A 16,556-nucleotide genomic window follows, 5' to 3' on the forward strand; every position below is an offset into this window, starting at 1 on the left:
ATATCATCCTACTAATATTATAATTGCGAGAGTCAGTTTGTGTCTCCGATTGTCCAGGCCTGCTTCCATACCTGTGCCCGTCCACAAGGGTCCTCCAGGTCGCACTGGCTCCTGAGGAACACCTCGAGCAGCCCCATGAACAGCATGAAAGCGCCCCCGCCGCACGTGGCCGCCAGCGTGGGGCCCGGCTGCGACATCGGGCAGTCACAGGTCAACGCCATCTGGAGAAAAAGAGGAAAATTGGTCTAATTAAATAAGAATGAGTGGTGAACCAGTCTAACCAAGGGGTATTGGTTTGCCCGGGTAACTGGGTTGAGGGGGTCATATAGATAGGGCAGTCGCGTCTTGTAAAGCACTGGTACAGTTACCGGCACGGATGTCGGGCTCTCGGCGGAAGAGTGGGGATCGCTTTGCGCACCCGTACGCATAAGGCAATAGGGCAGTAAATCGCTTGTGCGCAGGTGAAGGTCAGGGCCCGACATCCGTGCCGGTAACTGTACTCGGCTACATCCGCTTAGACTGGAAGCCGACCCCAACATAGTTGGGAAAAAGGCTCGGAAGACGATGGGTGGTGAACCTTAGTTTTCTATTGGATGCTGATGCTTGGGAACCTAGGGACAATAGAAGTTAGGCCTGAGGGAATAATTATGTCAGTGATTTGAAGTCATTATGAAAAGCATAGGCTTAAAAAAAAACTGTATAAATAAATAGATAGGTGCAGTTTGTATGTCTATTTAACAGTTTATTATAATTTCATCATTTTGTATCCAGATCGCAAGTTAATACGACTTACATTTTGAACATTTCAATAACCTTTAGTAAACTACGGTTATCATAATAAAAACTAAAAAGTTTTTTTAAGACAGGTCGGAGACTAGAGGTTTTAACTAGTAAAAGAAAAGTTGTTTTTGTTTGCGCATGATTAAACAAGTAATACTCGTTGCGCTTACGCTACTGTTGTCATTGTTTGTTTGTTAAGTTATTGCATAACTAGTAAATTAAGTTACCACTATCACGATTGACATTGATAGGTACTTTATCTATGCATGAATGTTCTAAATCACTGTTTGCTTTTATTCTACGATTTTTCACGACTTGCTGTTTGTTAATTACCAATTTCTTTAAAGTTGAAATCAAGGTGGCAAGAAGGGGTCCATACATATTTTAGAGACATCATTCCATTAATAAATAAATTATGTTGGTTACAAGTTCATAAATGTCGATGGATAGTTACTTACAAACTTTTGAAATTCTATGCACCCAAATTGCCCTAAAGGTCCACCAAATTGCAATATAATTAACCCCAACTCAACATCGTTAACCTTTAATTAAAGTTTTCGCAATACGCGCGAACTAATCACGCGTCATCGAATGCGCGTGCGCTGGTCAAAGCGCCACAAGGTCGCGCGCAATCCCCGCGGGCAATGTCAGGTACAGTCGCGAAGTCAGGTGTCAAATCGATCAGGTTTGTGGCTTTTGTGTGTCACTGTACTGATTCAGGTAAGATAGATATAAGGCGGATTAAGATGATTGCGTAGCGTAGATTTTAAAACAGGTTGATTAAGTATGAGTGTGGGTGGTAGTTTTTTTTTGACATTTTTGACAGGCTGTTCTAATTTTTAAGCGTTCATAATACCGTAACACAAAAGGAATTAGATACCTACATCAAATTCAGAAAATAATGAAAACAAGAACACTTTTTCCAAATAACAAAACTGTACGTATTAAATGGAATGATAGTAACTTAGTCAACATTTCATTTCAAAGTATAATAAAGTCGCGTAAATGCAACTTTTCCAAAAATTGTTCCCAATAATATATATATTACTGGTATCAGCTCAATTCGTAGCGTAGCTGGCGTTCGGAATAGCTGGAACACAATCTTTGCGGGGATATCATGAGAAATGTGAACGAAACCATAGCGTGTTCTAATTTTACCTCTAACGCCATCTATCGAGCGCGGTAGTAAACGTGCCACGTCACAGGAATATAGGAGGGATGCTGAAAATATGTCATTTAAATTAATCAATTTGTACCATGATTTGGTACACAAAGGGCTTTTTTTTTTTCTTTTTTTTTTTTTTTTTTTTTTCCGACGTCAAAAATCATCAAATGACCCCTCCCGCTGTGGGTTAGCAGCGGTGAGGGAGTGTCAGACTCTTACTGACTAAAAACCGTCGTGTTCCGTCATAGGCCTTTTATGTACCAGGGCCGCGGTATCTCTTTCGAACAACCCGCAGCCCCGGCAGGCCTTGGCCCTGCTGGGCCCCGCTGGGGTTGCTGACATCTCTTTGAGGAGCGCGTGGAACAACGCGCGCCGTCGACACGGGGTACACAAAGGGCTTCAGTAGGAACATGGTGGGTTTAAGTCAGTAAGAGTCTGACACTCCCTCACGCTGTTCCCACAGCGAGAAGGGTCATTTCGTGATTTCCCAAGACAAAAATTTACGGAAAACGCATAGTAATACGTACCTTCTTAGTTTCCTATATTATATGTTTATTTGTAAAAAAAGGAGATCATTCATTTCGTACCCAAAACTGAAAGTGCCGGCCAGAGTAAAAAAATACTTGATTCTTGTAGAGAATAATGCCTTGAACATTTTTTACTATTACAAGAATCGTCTACAATTAACCCCCCGGCTGCTATTTGACATTGAAAATACCAAAAAATCCCACAATGTTTGGAGTATTACATTACGGCCCCAAACTGAGGAAGGAAGCTGCTGCCTTCAAAGGACTCCTGCCCAACCTGGGAAGTCATCAAACGACCCCCCTCCCGCTGTGGGGAAGTCAGACTCTTACTGACTAAAACCCATCATGGGGAAACCAGGGCCGGGGTAATTCTTTCGAACAATCCTGCAGCCCCGATAGGCTTTGTCCCCACAAAAATATCGTACGATTCTTGTCGAGGATGCCCTGAAGATTTTTACAATTATAAGGAACCTCTTCGGTTAACCCCCAGACTGCTGTTTGAGTTTAAAGTGGGAGAACCGTGAATAAAAAATCTATACTTGAATGTTATGGCAAATAACGTCCACAGTATTTTTTTAACCAACTTCCCAAAAAGGAGGAGGTTCTCAATTCGTCGGGATCTTTTTTTTTATGTATGTTCACAGATTACTCGAAGAAGCCTGAACCGATTTTCAATTTTGTTTTTGTTTTTGATAGGGTATACCTTCCAGGTAGTCCCATAATCACCCGGTCAGGATCTGATGATGGAAACCCTGAGAAATCGAGGGCAACTTTCGAAAATTGTAGGCGTGCATAGGTTAAAAACTTGACAATGAGGTGTACGTCTGATAACACTATGCAACAGTGAAGGTTTGGAGCTGACCTGATGATGGAGACCGGAGAAGGTCGAGGGAACTCGACAACTGAATATGTAAACTACCTCGTGGTTGGGCTTATATTATTCGTATTAATGAGATCTTTCCACAAATGCGGATAGTGACAACTATGCTCGTCACTGAAAAGCCAAAAATAAAAACCTTTTTACAAAAAAAAAACACAGTGTCTAATGGATGTTCCTGAGTTTATACGCCACCGACTTCTAGGCCGATGCACCTAAGAATAGTATTTTTTTTTGCATTTCAGTGTTTTTGGGAGTCGAGTTTATTTTTTTTTTAAATGACCGAACGTCTACTGCCCCTACGACGATTACGGCCCCTGCTACACTGATTAGCTCCGATTAGCCTCTTACTGATTTAAACCCACCATGTTCCTTCTGTCCATGTAGCCAGGCCGCGGTAACTCTTTCGAACAATCCCGCAGCCCCGGCAGGTTTTGGCCCTAGCGGGCCACCTGGGGTTTGCTAACTCTCTGAGGGGGGCGTAAACAATGCATGCCGACGACACATGTTGTCTGTCTCCAAGGAGACAGAGGGACTATGACCCACTCACATGAATGGGATGCCTTCGTCTCCTTCTGTGAAGCATGCCAGAGAACGAAGCGGTGGAATAACTGAGAGTTCGCGCATCTCATCCCAGCAGCTGCCGTGGACGTGGAAGACACCACGCGCATCGTTTGTCGAGAAGACTCCCGGCACCATAGATGTCGGTCTGTGGGCGGTGAGTTTAGGGAGGCTCATCGTCCCTCCGCCTCCTTGGAAACAACAGGCCTGTGTCGGTGCCGAGCGTTGACCCAAGCCCTCCTCAGACAGTCAGCAAACCCCAGTGGGGCCCGCCAGGGCTGCGGGATTTTTCGAAAGAGTTACCGCGGCCCTGGTACGTTATCAGAAGGAACATGATGGGTTTAAATCAGTAAGTCTCCTCGGTGTGCAGCAGGAGGGGGGGGGGATCGTAGACGTTCAATTAGTTAAAAAAATACTGTGGACGTATTTGTCGTAACATTCAAGTATAGATTTTATATTCACTTTAAACTCAAATAGCAGTCTGGGGGTTAACGAAAACGTTCCTTATAAAAGTAAAAAATCGTCAGGGCATCCTCGACAAGAATACTAAGATATTTTTAGCGGAGACAAAGCCTATCGGGGCTGCGGGATTGTTCGAAAGAATTACCGCGGCCCTGGTTTCCCCATGATGGGTTTTAGTCAGTAAGAATCTGACTGCCCCACAGCGGGAGGGGGGTCATTTGATGACTTCCCAGATTGGGCAGGAGTCCTTTGAAGGCAGCGGCTGCCTTCTCCAGTTTGGGGCCGTAATGTAATGCTCCAAATATTGTGGGATTTTTTGCTATTTTCAAAGTCAAATAGCAGCCTGGGGGTTAATTGTAGACAATTCTTGTAGTAGTAAAAAATGTTCAGGGCATTATTCTCTACAAGAATCTACTATTTTTTTCTTCTGGCCGGCACTTTCATTTTTGGGTACAAAATGTTCGAGACTTGAATGATCTCCTTTAGGTATATTAGTTTTATAGATTTTGTAATACAGTGAGAGCGAGAGCGCAATTCTGATGCCTTTGGTCTCGATAGATTATTTGCAGGAACAAATTCTAGACTTGCAGCTGCTTCACCGTTAAAGCTCAAATAAGAAGACCTACATATTATAGGTACCAATGTTTATTACCAGAAGTTAAAAACTAAAATACCATTTTCAAACAGCATTAGTATACCTGATGAATGAAATGATAATAACTTAGTACCTATTTCAAAGTATAATAAAGTCGCTAAAATGCAACTTTTCCTTAAAATATACCGAATAATATATATATTACTGGTCAGTGCATTGAGTCTGCAACGTAGTCGACTTTCGGAAGGGGATATCATGAGAAATGTGAATGAAACCATAGCGTGTTCTAATTTTACCTCTAACGCCATCTATCGAGCGTGGTGGCTATCGTGCCACGTCACAGGAATGAAGGAAAGATGTTGAAAATATTCAATTAAAGATGACTGATTGCCTTGATTATTTAGTAAGTTGTACTCAAATAAGTAGACCGATATATTAATCACTGTTTCTTTACAGAAAGGAAACTTTCACTAATAAAATACACTGTTTTCAAAACGACATACTCATGTCAATATTATAGGTACTTACTACTTAGTAAATAGTTCAAAGTATATAAAGTTGCTGAATCGCAACTTTTCCAAAAAATGTACCCAATAATATATATATATTACCGGTCGGTATCGCATTAGTGGTTTAGGTCCAGCCGGCTCACACTGCGGGGATGTCATGACGATTGTGAACGAAACCATAGCGTGTTCTAATTTTACCTCTAACGCCATCTATCGAGCGTGGTGGCTATCGTGCCACGTCACAGGAATGTAGGAAAGATGTTGAAAATATTCAATTAAAGATGACTGATTGCCTTGATTATTTAGTAAGTTGTACTCAAATAAGTAGACCGATATATTAATCACTGTTTCTTTACAGAAAGGAAACTATCACTAATAAAATACACTGTTTTCAAAACGACATACTCATGTCAATATTATAGGTACTTACTACTCAAAGTATATAAAGTTGCTGAATCGCAACTTTTCCAAAAAATGTACCCAATAATATATATATATTACCGGTCGGTATCGCACTTAGTCGTTTAGTTAGGTCTAGCCGGCTCACACCCTCTGCGGGGATGTCATGACGATTGTGAACGAAACCATAGCGACTTCTAATTTTACCTCTAACGCCATCTATCGAGCGCGAGGGCAAACGTGCCACGTCACAGGAATGTAGGGAGGACTCTGAAAAATATATTCCATTGCCCTGGTACATAAGGAAAAGATGATTCACGGTTTAAGCATAGTAATGACGCTGGTTTTCAACTGGACCTATGAGGAGTTGCGGGTGTCAATCGATATGAAATAATTAATGCTCTAGAGAGAAAAATAAATAAAACTACGAATATACTAAATAAAAAAAAATTGGCACAAAAAAAATATAAAAAAGTGGAGGCAGACAAAATTACCTAATTCATACCTGTATTAGGCATCGCTCAGCGACAGTTTTTTTTTCCGCTAAGCGTACCCACAACACTCAGATCAAAGAAATAGCCACAACACAATATGTACATACAATCGATGATCTATCTACACAGGACACACGTTAGATGCTGTTTTATCTTAAACATCAATAACTAGACCTCCATTATTATAATTATTTATTAACATTAAATTTAAAATAGAAATTTCAGAGTATCTAAAGTTGCTTCAACGCAACTATTTCAAAAATTCTTCATGTCATTGTTATATGGTTTCAATGTTGTCTCGCTCTTCCATGTACCTTGCTCTTTACCTCTGCGGGAATATCATTCTGATTGTGAACGAAACCATAGCGACTTCTAATTTTACCCCTAACGCCATCTATCGAGCGCGGGGGCAAACGTGCCATGTTACACGTAACATAACAGTACTGAATGAAAGTAAATACATAAATGAATATATTCTTGCAATAATACAGCATTCTTAATATATTTTTTTATTTATGGCAATATATTTTAGTATTTTTAGGGTTCCGTACCCCAAAAGGAAAAAACGGAACCCTTATAGGATCACTTTGTTGTCCGTCTGTCTGTCTGTCTGTCTGTCAAGACCCTTTATCTCAAGAACGCGTGGACGTATCAAGCTAAAATTCACATGAAATATTCAAGTCTATTGTCCCTTTAAGCTGTGAAAATATCAAACTTCTAAGCCAAACCAATCAAAAGATACAGCCGATTATGTCGATATTTTCAACAAATTTTCGACACTCGCAAAGGAATCAAAACCTACAGGATACTTCCCGTAAACTCATGCCCGTTTTCACCAACGAATACCTAAATTTAGGGAGCATTTACGGAACACTTAATAAGAATTTCATTTTCACCAAAGCCTAGGTGTCAAATTATAACCTTAAAATTTGACTTCAACTTGGGGGCCCGATTGATGCCTGCTTAAACAACCCCTATCATTATCATTACAGAATACAAACATATTTTGAACCGTGGATAGTGAAATGTACCTTTATATGTTATGTAACACCAAAAATACCATGTTTAAAAAGCAAAAAAATACAAAAAAAATGAAATGTAAACTTTTAGAAAGTTTAGAAGCTGTGGAGGTTGTGGATATGTAAAATAATAATCATTAGAAGACCACGTACCTATCTTACATGAAAGAGCAGATGACTGAGAAATAAGTACGATGATCATGACTTTTTTATAAGACTAGCCGTTTTCCCGCGGTTTCACCCGCGTCCCGTGGGAGCTACTGCCCGCACCGGGATAAAATATAGCCTATGTTACTCGCAGATAATATAGCTTTCTAATGGTGAAAGAATATTTAAAATCGGTCCAGTAGTTTTTGAGTTTATCCATTACAACCAAACAAACAAACATTTTCCTCTTTATAATATTAGTATACCTAGATATAGATTATAGGTTATCACTTGCTATGAATGCACTTGCTAGGTCGTGATGTCGCTGAATTATTCAAAAATAGGTAGTCCTGCATGTCCATAAATATACAGACCATAACAGATGCAAATCTGGTAATCACTGATGTAGTTTCGCGGTGGCCGGGACATCTATAGGCCTATTCAGACCTAAGCGGTATTCGCTACCGTCTACGGCAGAGAAAACCCTGTGGGTATGCGGTAATATGACTGTTCAGACCTAAGCGGTATTCGCTACCACCTGCGATAGAGAAAACCCAGTGGGTATGCGATAATATTACTGTTGATGTTCGGGACGTATGCCGCTGCTGCGGCATACGTCCCGATGCCCGCTGCGGTATGTACTTCTACCCACAGCGGCAGTGAATATCGCTCAGGTCGCTCTAGCCGCGGTAGGTATAGTTATTGGCACGGATATTGAGCCCTGACCTTAACCTGCGCAGAAGCCATTTATTGGTTTATTGCCTTGTGTACAGTGCGCAAAGCGATCCCCACTCTTCCGCCGAGAGCTCAATATCCGTGCCGGTAACTATACTTGATACTAAATACCTGAGCGAAACCCGTGCGGTATCTACCTCTACCCACAGCGGCAGCGAATATCGCTCAGGTTTGAATTGGCCTTAAATACCAAAACTGCAGTAGATACCAATGATTCGAAAATGGTGAATATGGAGGAGCCTATCTCCTAGGTGATAGGGGATACCCTCTGGAGGTAAGAAGTAGGCTAATATTCAACATAATAAAATATATAAATTAAAACAAAGATAGTAAACAAATATTTTAATATTAGTCCTCATATGATGTACCAAACATTATCATCATCCTCCTGCACCAATTCAATTTGAGGTGGGCTGGGCGCAGCATGTTTTTACACGTCTTTCCAATTTGTCGCACCACCTGAAACTAAATAAATATAATAAATGTATAATTTTAACCCCATACTTAAATCCATCAACTCATGGAGAACAAAAATACAATGAAGTCGACAGTAAAACAAGGAACACAGTTGAACGGCAATATCTTATATTATTATACACAGATATTATTCACATTTACCTGTAAACGGTTCCTATCGCATTAAAACTATTTGTAACTGGATCCAAGCTTTGTTTTTGGCTTCGTTCGTGGTCCCATCCGTTTTTTGTTTAATATTGTGTCTCTATGAGACGTCAGCAATTTCACTAGCTTGTCTTTTTCTTCTGTAAGAAAGGTTTATCCTCGTTTTCTCTTCTCTGCCAAAATAAACTTATCTAATTCAACAATAATAAACCCAAAATTAACCTCACTCTATGTACACATACACATCAGTCAATTTAACAAACCCGCGATTGACATAGGTAAAAATTCACCTATAGAAAACCTCTTTACTGTTTTATTGCATAAAACATAGCGTAATGTAGTTTAAGTTAAATTAAAATAACATCACAAGAAAAAAAACTCACAGGCTTTAGTAATATATACTCGATAGACGTTTATTTCTTAAGAAGTAGAGAAAAATCATTTTATCGATAAAATATCGACTTTGCATTATCGTTTGTAGAACTAGTAATCTGTCACTTACTTATGGGATCCATGTACAAGTGTGGTGAAAATGAATTTAGGTAGGTGTCAAATTGGGAGGGGTCCTTATTAAAAGTAGCTTTTAGATAGGGAAACGGTAAGAGGTTGTTGGTGAAAACGGGCATCAGAGTCTTGAAATTTGGCATGAAGCATTGTCATATAATGCAAATATAGGAAAAAATGCGAAAATCTTTTTTTTTAAGTTATATAATATGTATAATAAAAATATTTTAATAAAATGAAACTTACTACCTTATTTCTCATGAACGAATAAACGTATCAAATTGAAATTTATACCAAATACCTAGGTCTATTGTCCCTTTAGGCAGTGAGAAAATCAAACTTTTAAGTTAACGCGATCAAAAGATACAGCAGATATACCGACGAAAGGACGCACTAGCACATCTCGCACACACGTGCACACACACACACACACACACACACACACAAACACACACACACACACTACACACACACACACACACACACACACACAACTACACAAACACACACACGCGCACGCGCGCGCGCATCACTCACACAATTAATACTAGAAAGAAACCATATTGAGACTGATAAGCTAAGTTCGATTAAAATTAAGCATTTTTATTATAATTTTTATTTTTTACTACTTTTAACGTCTAGAAAGAGACAATTTTTTAGTTTTTTAAGAAGATGCTCCAATTTGTTTAACTTTCTTAATTTTTTTACGTTTTGTTTAATTTTTTTATATTCTATCTTTGTCCACATATATACCGCACACGACAAAAATACTCATGTAACCGTAACTCGGGCTCCCAAGATACAGGCCTAGCCTAGTTTGGGGACCGCCGATCCAAGAAAGCAATGTCTGCTACTACAATATAGTTACACCTAACAAATGTACCTTACTTAATTTTAAGACAAACAAACTGTATGTAACTGTGGATAAATATTTTTTTTTATTATTATTATAAATGTATGTCTCTTCCAGACCTCGGGACTACAGAGTCCCGGATTTTTGGGAGGCGAACGTGGGGCCGAAGCCAACACGCTGAAGCCCTTTTGAGACAACTTTAATGAAATGGCGACACAAAACCGACGATTATCCCTGTATACACTATAGAAATGTACCAAAATCAAAATCAAAAATCAAAATCAAAAGTCATTTATTCAAAGTAGGCTGAAAATCAGCACTTTTCGAACGTCAATACAAAAGACAGCCCCCAAAACGCCCGCCCTTCACCACTTCCTATGTGTTTTTGCTGGGAAGAAGAAGTGGTGGAACAAACTCCCCAGCAACACAATTATGTCTGTATGGTTTGAAGAACCGTATACAAATATTTAAATATCACTATACAACATTGTGTACATAAATTTGTATATAAAATCAATTCAAATAGTTAATCATGTTGGCTAGTACACACCTTACCCATACCTATTACTCAAGCAGTTACAAAATAAATCTATTAAAAAAAGAGTGAAAAATATAAAAAAAATATAAAGCCTCCATTCAGTGAAGATAGATATAGTTTAGGGTGCACCCACCGACATGTCAAAGAGTTTTTATGAAAAAATAAAATAACAACATAAACAATGAAAACGGTGAACTAGGACTACCGTTCAAACCAAAATCATATACATTAGGTATATTACGGGTGTACAAATATGTAGTCAGCAAGACGACCTGGTACCACAAGCAGCACCCGTTCACGAGCATAACGCGAGGATCAGCCATCGCCCCCCTCGCACATTTTTGAGGGAGGGAGGCAACCCGACCACCGACGCTACCGCAAGCAATACCGTCAAAGGGAGCATGACGACTTGCAGCTACACTACAAGAAAACAGTTAATACTAATAGATTCGCAGTCGCTAGTAGACCATTTACAAAATTAAGGAACAACTCATCGTAAAAACAGAACGATGATGGTAATTAGTCAGTATACATAAAATAAAAAAATGTCACGTACCCAAGGACAATTCCCGGTTCTGTGCTATACTATTGCTAACTGTGGATGAAAACTACTTGGGCTATTGTGATGGGATGATAATGGACTGGGAATGGGGATAACTATGGGAACTATGGCACTTGCCGATTATTATTTTGTATGTCTCTACCAGACCTCGGGACTATACAGTCCCGGATTTTTGGGAGGCGAACGTGGGGCCGAAGCCAACACGCTGAAGCCCTTTTGAGACAACTTTAATGAAATGGCGACACAAAACCGACGATTATCCCTGTATACACTATAGAAATGTACCCAAGGACAATTCCCGGTTCTGTGCTATACTATTGCTAACTATGGATGTAAACTACTTGGGCTATTGTGATGGGATGATAATGGACTGGGAATGGGGATAACTATGGGAACTATGGCACTTGCCGATTATTATTTTGTATGTCTCTACCAGACCTCGGGACTATACAGTCCCGGATTTTTGGGAGGCGAACGTGGGGCCGAAGCCAACACGCTGAAGCCCTTTTGAGACAACTTTAATGAAATGGTGACACAAAACCGACGATTATCCCTGTATACACTATAGAAATGTACCCAAGGACAATCCCCGGTTCTGTGCTAAACTATTGCTAACTATGGATGTAAACTACTTGGGCTATTGTGATGGGATGCCAGTGGATAAGGAATGGGGAAACTACGGGAACTATGGCACCTGCCGATAACAATGTAATAAATACACGTAAAAATGGCAGGTGGAGACTCGCCAACTCACTTACTGGGCCCCCGGGAATCAGTCGCTAAATCGCAACAAGGGGGCAACAGGTACATGAGCGGCTGAAGGGTGAGGATACCTCGGCGGACTTTAAACGCAGATCACGCGCTCCCTGTGGGTCCAGCATCACCGGCCCACTCGCCACTTACCACGAGGCACCTACCCTCCGAGCGGGCTGCTAACCCTACTCTAGCGACTCCAGTCTGACCGGCCGATGAAAGCAAGCCAAGAGGCGGGAGACCTATCCCCCGTCATGGTTCACTCCGGCAAGCCGGAGGTGGGGGACAGTATACTCTCCCTGGAGCACTCGGATATATAGCCCCGCGGGGTCGCTACTCCCCGTCATCCGCCTCAGATGCCCTGCGGGGCTATTATTATTATTATTACCTTAGACGAATTTCCATCACACGCTAGGGAATCAAAACCTACAAGGTACTTCCCGTGAACTCAGAATCTTGAAATTCGGCAAGAAGCAACTTTATATAGTACAGATAAAGGAAAAATTGCGAAAATGATAAATTTGAAGTTACATAAAATATTAAAATATTATTTTTGCGTACATGATATAAAATATTTTTTTAATAATTATAAACTTACTACCTACCCTTTTTCACATGAACGCGTAGAGATATTAAAGTTGAAATTCATATCAAACAGTTCTTAAATATAATTGCCTCTAAACTGTGAAAAATTTTAAATCATTCAAAGGTCATTGGTAATCTTAGTATGGAAACCATACCCACGGCGGATACGAACGAAATATAGCACAGTATACTGATAAAGGCTCTGATTTACTATGGCATTAGTCCCATCAATGTAAACCATGTGAATCTAGAGAAAATCAGGTGTAAACATCAAATATTTTCCTCATTTCAATGGGGAATTTAAACGACCAAGTTTGACGGATTTGAGAAATCATTTCTTTGTAGCGAAAGAGTATACTCGCCGTTTATTTCCATTGTCATCAGGTCAGGATCTGATGACGGAAATCCTGAGAAATCGAGGGCAACTATCAGAAATTGTAGGCATGCATAGGGTTAAAACTTGATTCTCAGATGTATATCTGGTCTGCGGGTTGTTCGAAAGAGATACCGCGGCCCTGGTACATAAAAGGCCCATGACGGAACACGACGGTTTTTAGTCAGTAAAAGTCTGACACTCCCTCTCCGCTGCTAACCCACAGCGGAAGGGGTCATTTGATGATTTTTGACGTCGTTAAAAAAAAAAAGAAAAAAAAGATGTATGTCTGGTGATACTATCAAACACTGAAGGTTTAGAGCTTACCTGATGATGAAGACGTGAGAAAGTCGAGAGAACTCCTTAACGGTATGTTTTAGTTACGTCGTGTTTGGGCTTATATTATTCGTATTGACGAGAACTTTTCACAAAAGTTAAAAATGAAAACTTTTTACAAAAAAAATCAACTTCTAAAAACAACAACAAAACTGTTTATATGCATCGGTCTAGATCTCGATGGTTAAATAAATATAGATGCATCCTCTAGACACCGACTTCTAGACCGATGCACCTAACATCTTTTTAATTTCTTTCTTGCTTTTGTTTTCTTGTTGCTTTTTCATATGTTTGAAGTTGGATTTGTTTGTAAAATTCTACAAAATAAAATAAAGCCGACTTTATAAAACAAAGAAAGGGACAGAATTACACTTTTGTCAAGGCTCTAGAAACGTAAAGCCAGCAGCCCCGAATCCTACTCTCTAGCAGTTGTTGTTACAAGTCGTCCGGCGGTTTCGAAAAAAACCTGAAACTGGGGCTCGTTAGGTGATTAGTCCCTCAAAAATAAAAGATCCCATTAGTAATGAATTCTCATCACCTAAAATAAAACAAGCTCCAACACAAGGTTACGTTATAAATTGTAAAGGAGTTCCCATAACTATATCTGATCTTTGCTATCGATCCCACAATAGCAGTCAAACCTATCTATGTGGAAAGTCTTCGCCAATACGAATAAAATAAGCCCAAACACGTGGTAGTTGCAACATACCGTTCAGGAGTTCCCTCGACTCTCTGTAGTCTCCATAATCAAATCAGCTCCAAACCTTCACTGTTTACCAGTACCCTCAAAAATACACTCACATGTCTGGTTTTGACTCGATGCGAGCCTACAATATTCAAGAGTTGCCCTCGATTTCTCAGGGTTTCCAGATCCTCATCAGATCTTGGTCATCCGGATTGGCATCTTCCTTCTTTATGAAAAGTCTTTAACAATAAAAACTAGCGTTGCAACCTGTACAATCCTCTGAAACTGCTTGTCTTTTATATTTTTCAAACGATCCTGGACATTCGTCTCCATTGAATTTTAATAAAATATTTATAGTCAAAGAAACGTCATACCATTCTGCACAATTTAAAACTACTTTGATTCATGTCCGCCACTTTTTACAAAGCGGGTCAGATATGCCCAATGACCTTTAAGACATAATTTGTTATTTTCAATCAGATTTCTGAATGATGACTATAAAATGTTGCATATAAATAACTTTAACAAGGTACTGGCCTACTATTTTAGTTATATTATAAAATAAAAAAATATTAACTATTTTGACTCTCACGAAATTACCGTTGGCGCGAGATTCACTTTTTATCTATACAGGATTTGTACGGAACCCTCGGTGCGCGAGTCCGACTCGCACTTGGCCGGTTTTTTTAGAAGAAAATCGATGCTCCGGAATAAAAAAAATATTTTTTGGAAAAAAATAAAACCGACTTCCAAAAACACTAAAAAGCAAAAAAAGAAAACTAATTTTAGGTGCATCGGCCTAGAAGTCGGCGTCTAAAGGATGTCCCTAAGTTATAATTTTGCCACCGACTTCTAGGCCGATGCACCTAAAATTAGTTTTTTTTTGCTTTTTAATGTTTTAGAAGTCGGTTTTTTTTTTTTAATGTTTTTTATTTTCAGCTTTTTAGTGATACGAATAGGTCACTATCCACATAACTGGAAAGTTCTCATTAATACGAATAATATAAGCCCAAACACGAGGTAGTTTTCATTTTCAGCTGTCTAGTTCCCTAGACCTTCTTTGGTCTCCATCATCAGGTCAGCTCCAAACCTTCACTGTTGAATAGTGCTATTAGGCATACATAAGAGTGTCAAGGTTTAACCCTATGTATGCCTACAACTTTCGAAAGTTGCCCTCAATTTCTCAGGGTTTCCATCATCAGATCCTGACCTGATGACCATGGGACCAACTGGCAGCTATTCCGCGTCGAACAAAAAAAGAATCACGTAAATCGGTCTATAAACCTCGGCGTAATCGATGTACATACATAGAAAGAAAAAAAAAAAACACCGGCCGAATTGAGAACCTCCTCCTTTTTGTGAAGTCGGTTAAAAAATAAAACACTGTTTTCAATTAGAAAAACTATACAACAAAACTACAATAAATGACACTTTATCAACTTGGAAAATATTTCAAAGTATAATAGGTTTCTAAAGTTGCTATAATGCAACTTTTCCAAAAATAGAGATGAGCACAAGCCCAAGCTCATTATCTGATTAAGAACTTGATTACCCATAAGATTAAGAACGTTGGCTGCGGGGATATCATGAGAATTGTGAACGAAATCATAGCGACTTCTAATTTTACCTCTAACGCCATCTATCGAGCTCGTTGGTAAACTTTCTACGTCACAAGAATGCAGGAATTTGCACAATTATATTTCAACTAGCTTTCGCCCGCGGTTTCACCTGCGTTCCGTAGCCGGATGGTGACAAAAACTATCCTAAAACCTTCTCCCGGGTCTAAGTTACCTCCAATCTAATTTTCAGCCAAATCGGTCAAGCCGTTTTCATGTTATAGATTAAGGCGAGGAAGTGGTCAACAATAATTCCATAACCGGCACGCGCATCTAAGGCGCCAAAAGGGGTCGGAGCGTCTGAGCGGGGCGAGGATAACAATACGCGCGCTAGCTTATAACTAAAAGTCGTAAGCGACAAAATGGTTTTGTAATTTTAATATTTAGAAATGATAATTTAATAAAAATTCCTACTACCATTTTAAAGAGTATGTATATACTCAACTACTAAAAAAGTTAAGAGGCTTAAATCGGTCCCGTTTGCCCATAATATGTGAATCTCTTTTTAAAAAGAGGTATGTTTGATATATTTTTCTCTGTTATAAAAGTTATCTAATCATGTTTCTACAACTAACAAAATAAGGCTTATATCATGAACTTTCAGGTAACCAAGTTGTATTTTGATCCGTTTTGTATTTACTGAGAAAAATTGACATCCTTGGCGCCAAAAATTCCAATTCGTCCTCTTAAAGAGTTATACTTAATGATGTAGTTTTAGATAATTTAGTACTGGTTTGTAGGTAAATATTTTTTACAAAGTTAAAAATGAAAATATAATGTAATTAGGTACTTGTTCTTATAAAAAATATAGAGAATTTAACATTATTAATACATTTTTGGCAATATCTACGTAAAGCTCT

The 16,556-nt window shown here is 39.3% G+C and overlaps 1 protein-coding gene across 2 annotated transcripts in view; it reads right to left on the bottom strand.

Moving 5' to 3' along the window:
- LOC124639671 (glucose dehydrogenase [FAD, quinone]) overlaps nucleotides 1-16,556 on the bottom strand; it is a 55,383-nt gene that overhangs the window by 8,662 nt on the left and 30,165 nt on the right. Inside the window, exons 1-2 of one of the 2 annotated variants that reach the window (XM_047177115.1) lie at nucleotides 1,239-1,296; nucleotides 72-221 (exon numbers count right to left, since the gene is read on the bottom strand). In XM_047177115.1, coding sequence (XP_047033071.1) covers nucleotides 72-221 — 150 coding nt within the window. In that variant the 5' untranslated portion in view covers nucleotides 1,239-1,296. Of the gene's footprint in view, nucleotides 1-71; nucleotides 222-1,238; nucleotides 1,297-16,556 lie in introns of those variants that run through there. The other variant, XM_047177114.1, reaches the window with a different exon arrangement.

The sequence above is a fragment of the Helicoverpa zea genome, chromosome 19, assembly GCF_022581195.2.
Source record: "Helicoverpa zea isolate HzStark_Cry1AcR chromosome 19, ilHelZeax1.1, whole genome shotgun sequence".
In the NCBI taxonomy this organism is placed as follows: Eukaryota; Metazoa; Arthropoda; class Insecta; order Lepidoptera; family Noctuidae; genus Helicoverpa; species Helicoverpa zea.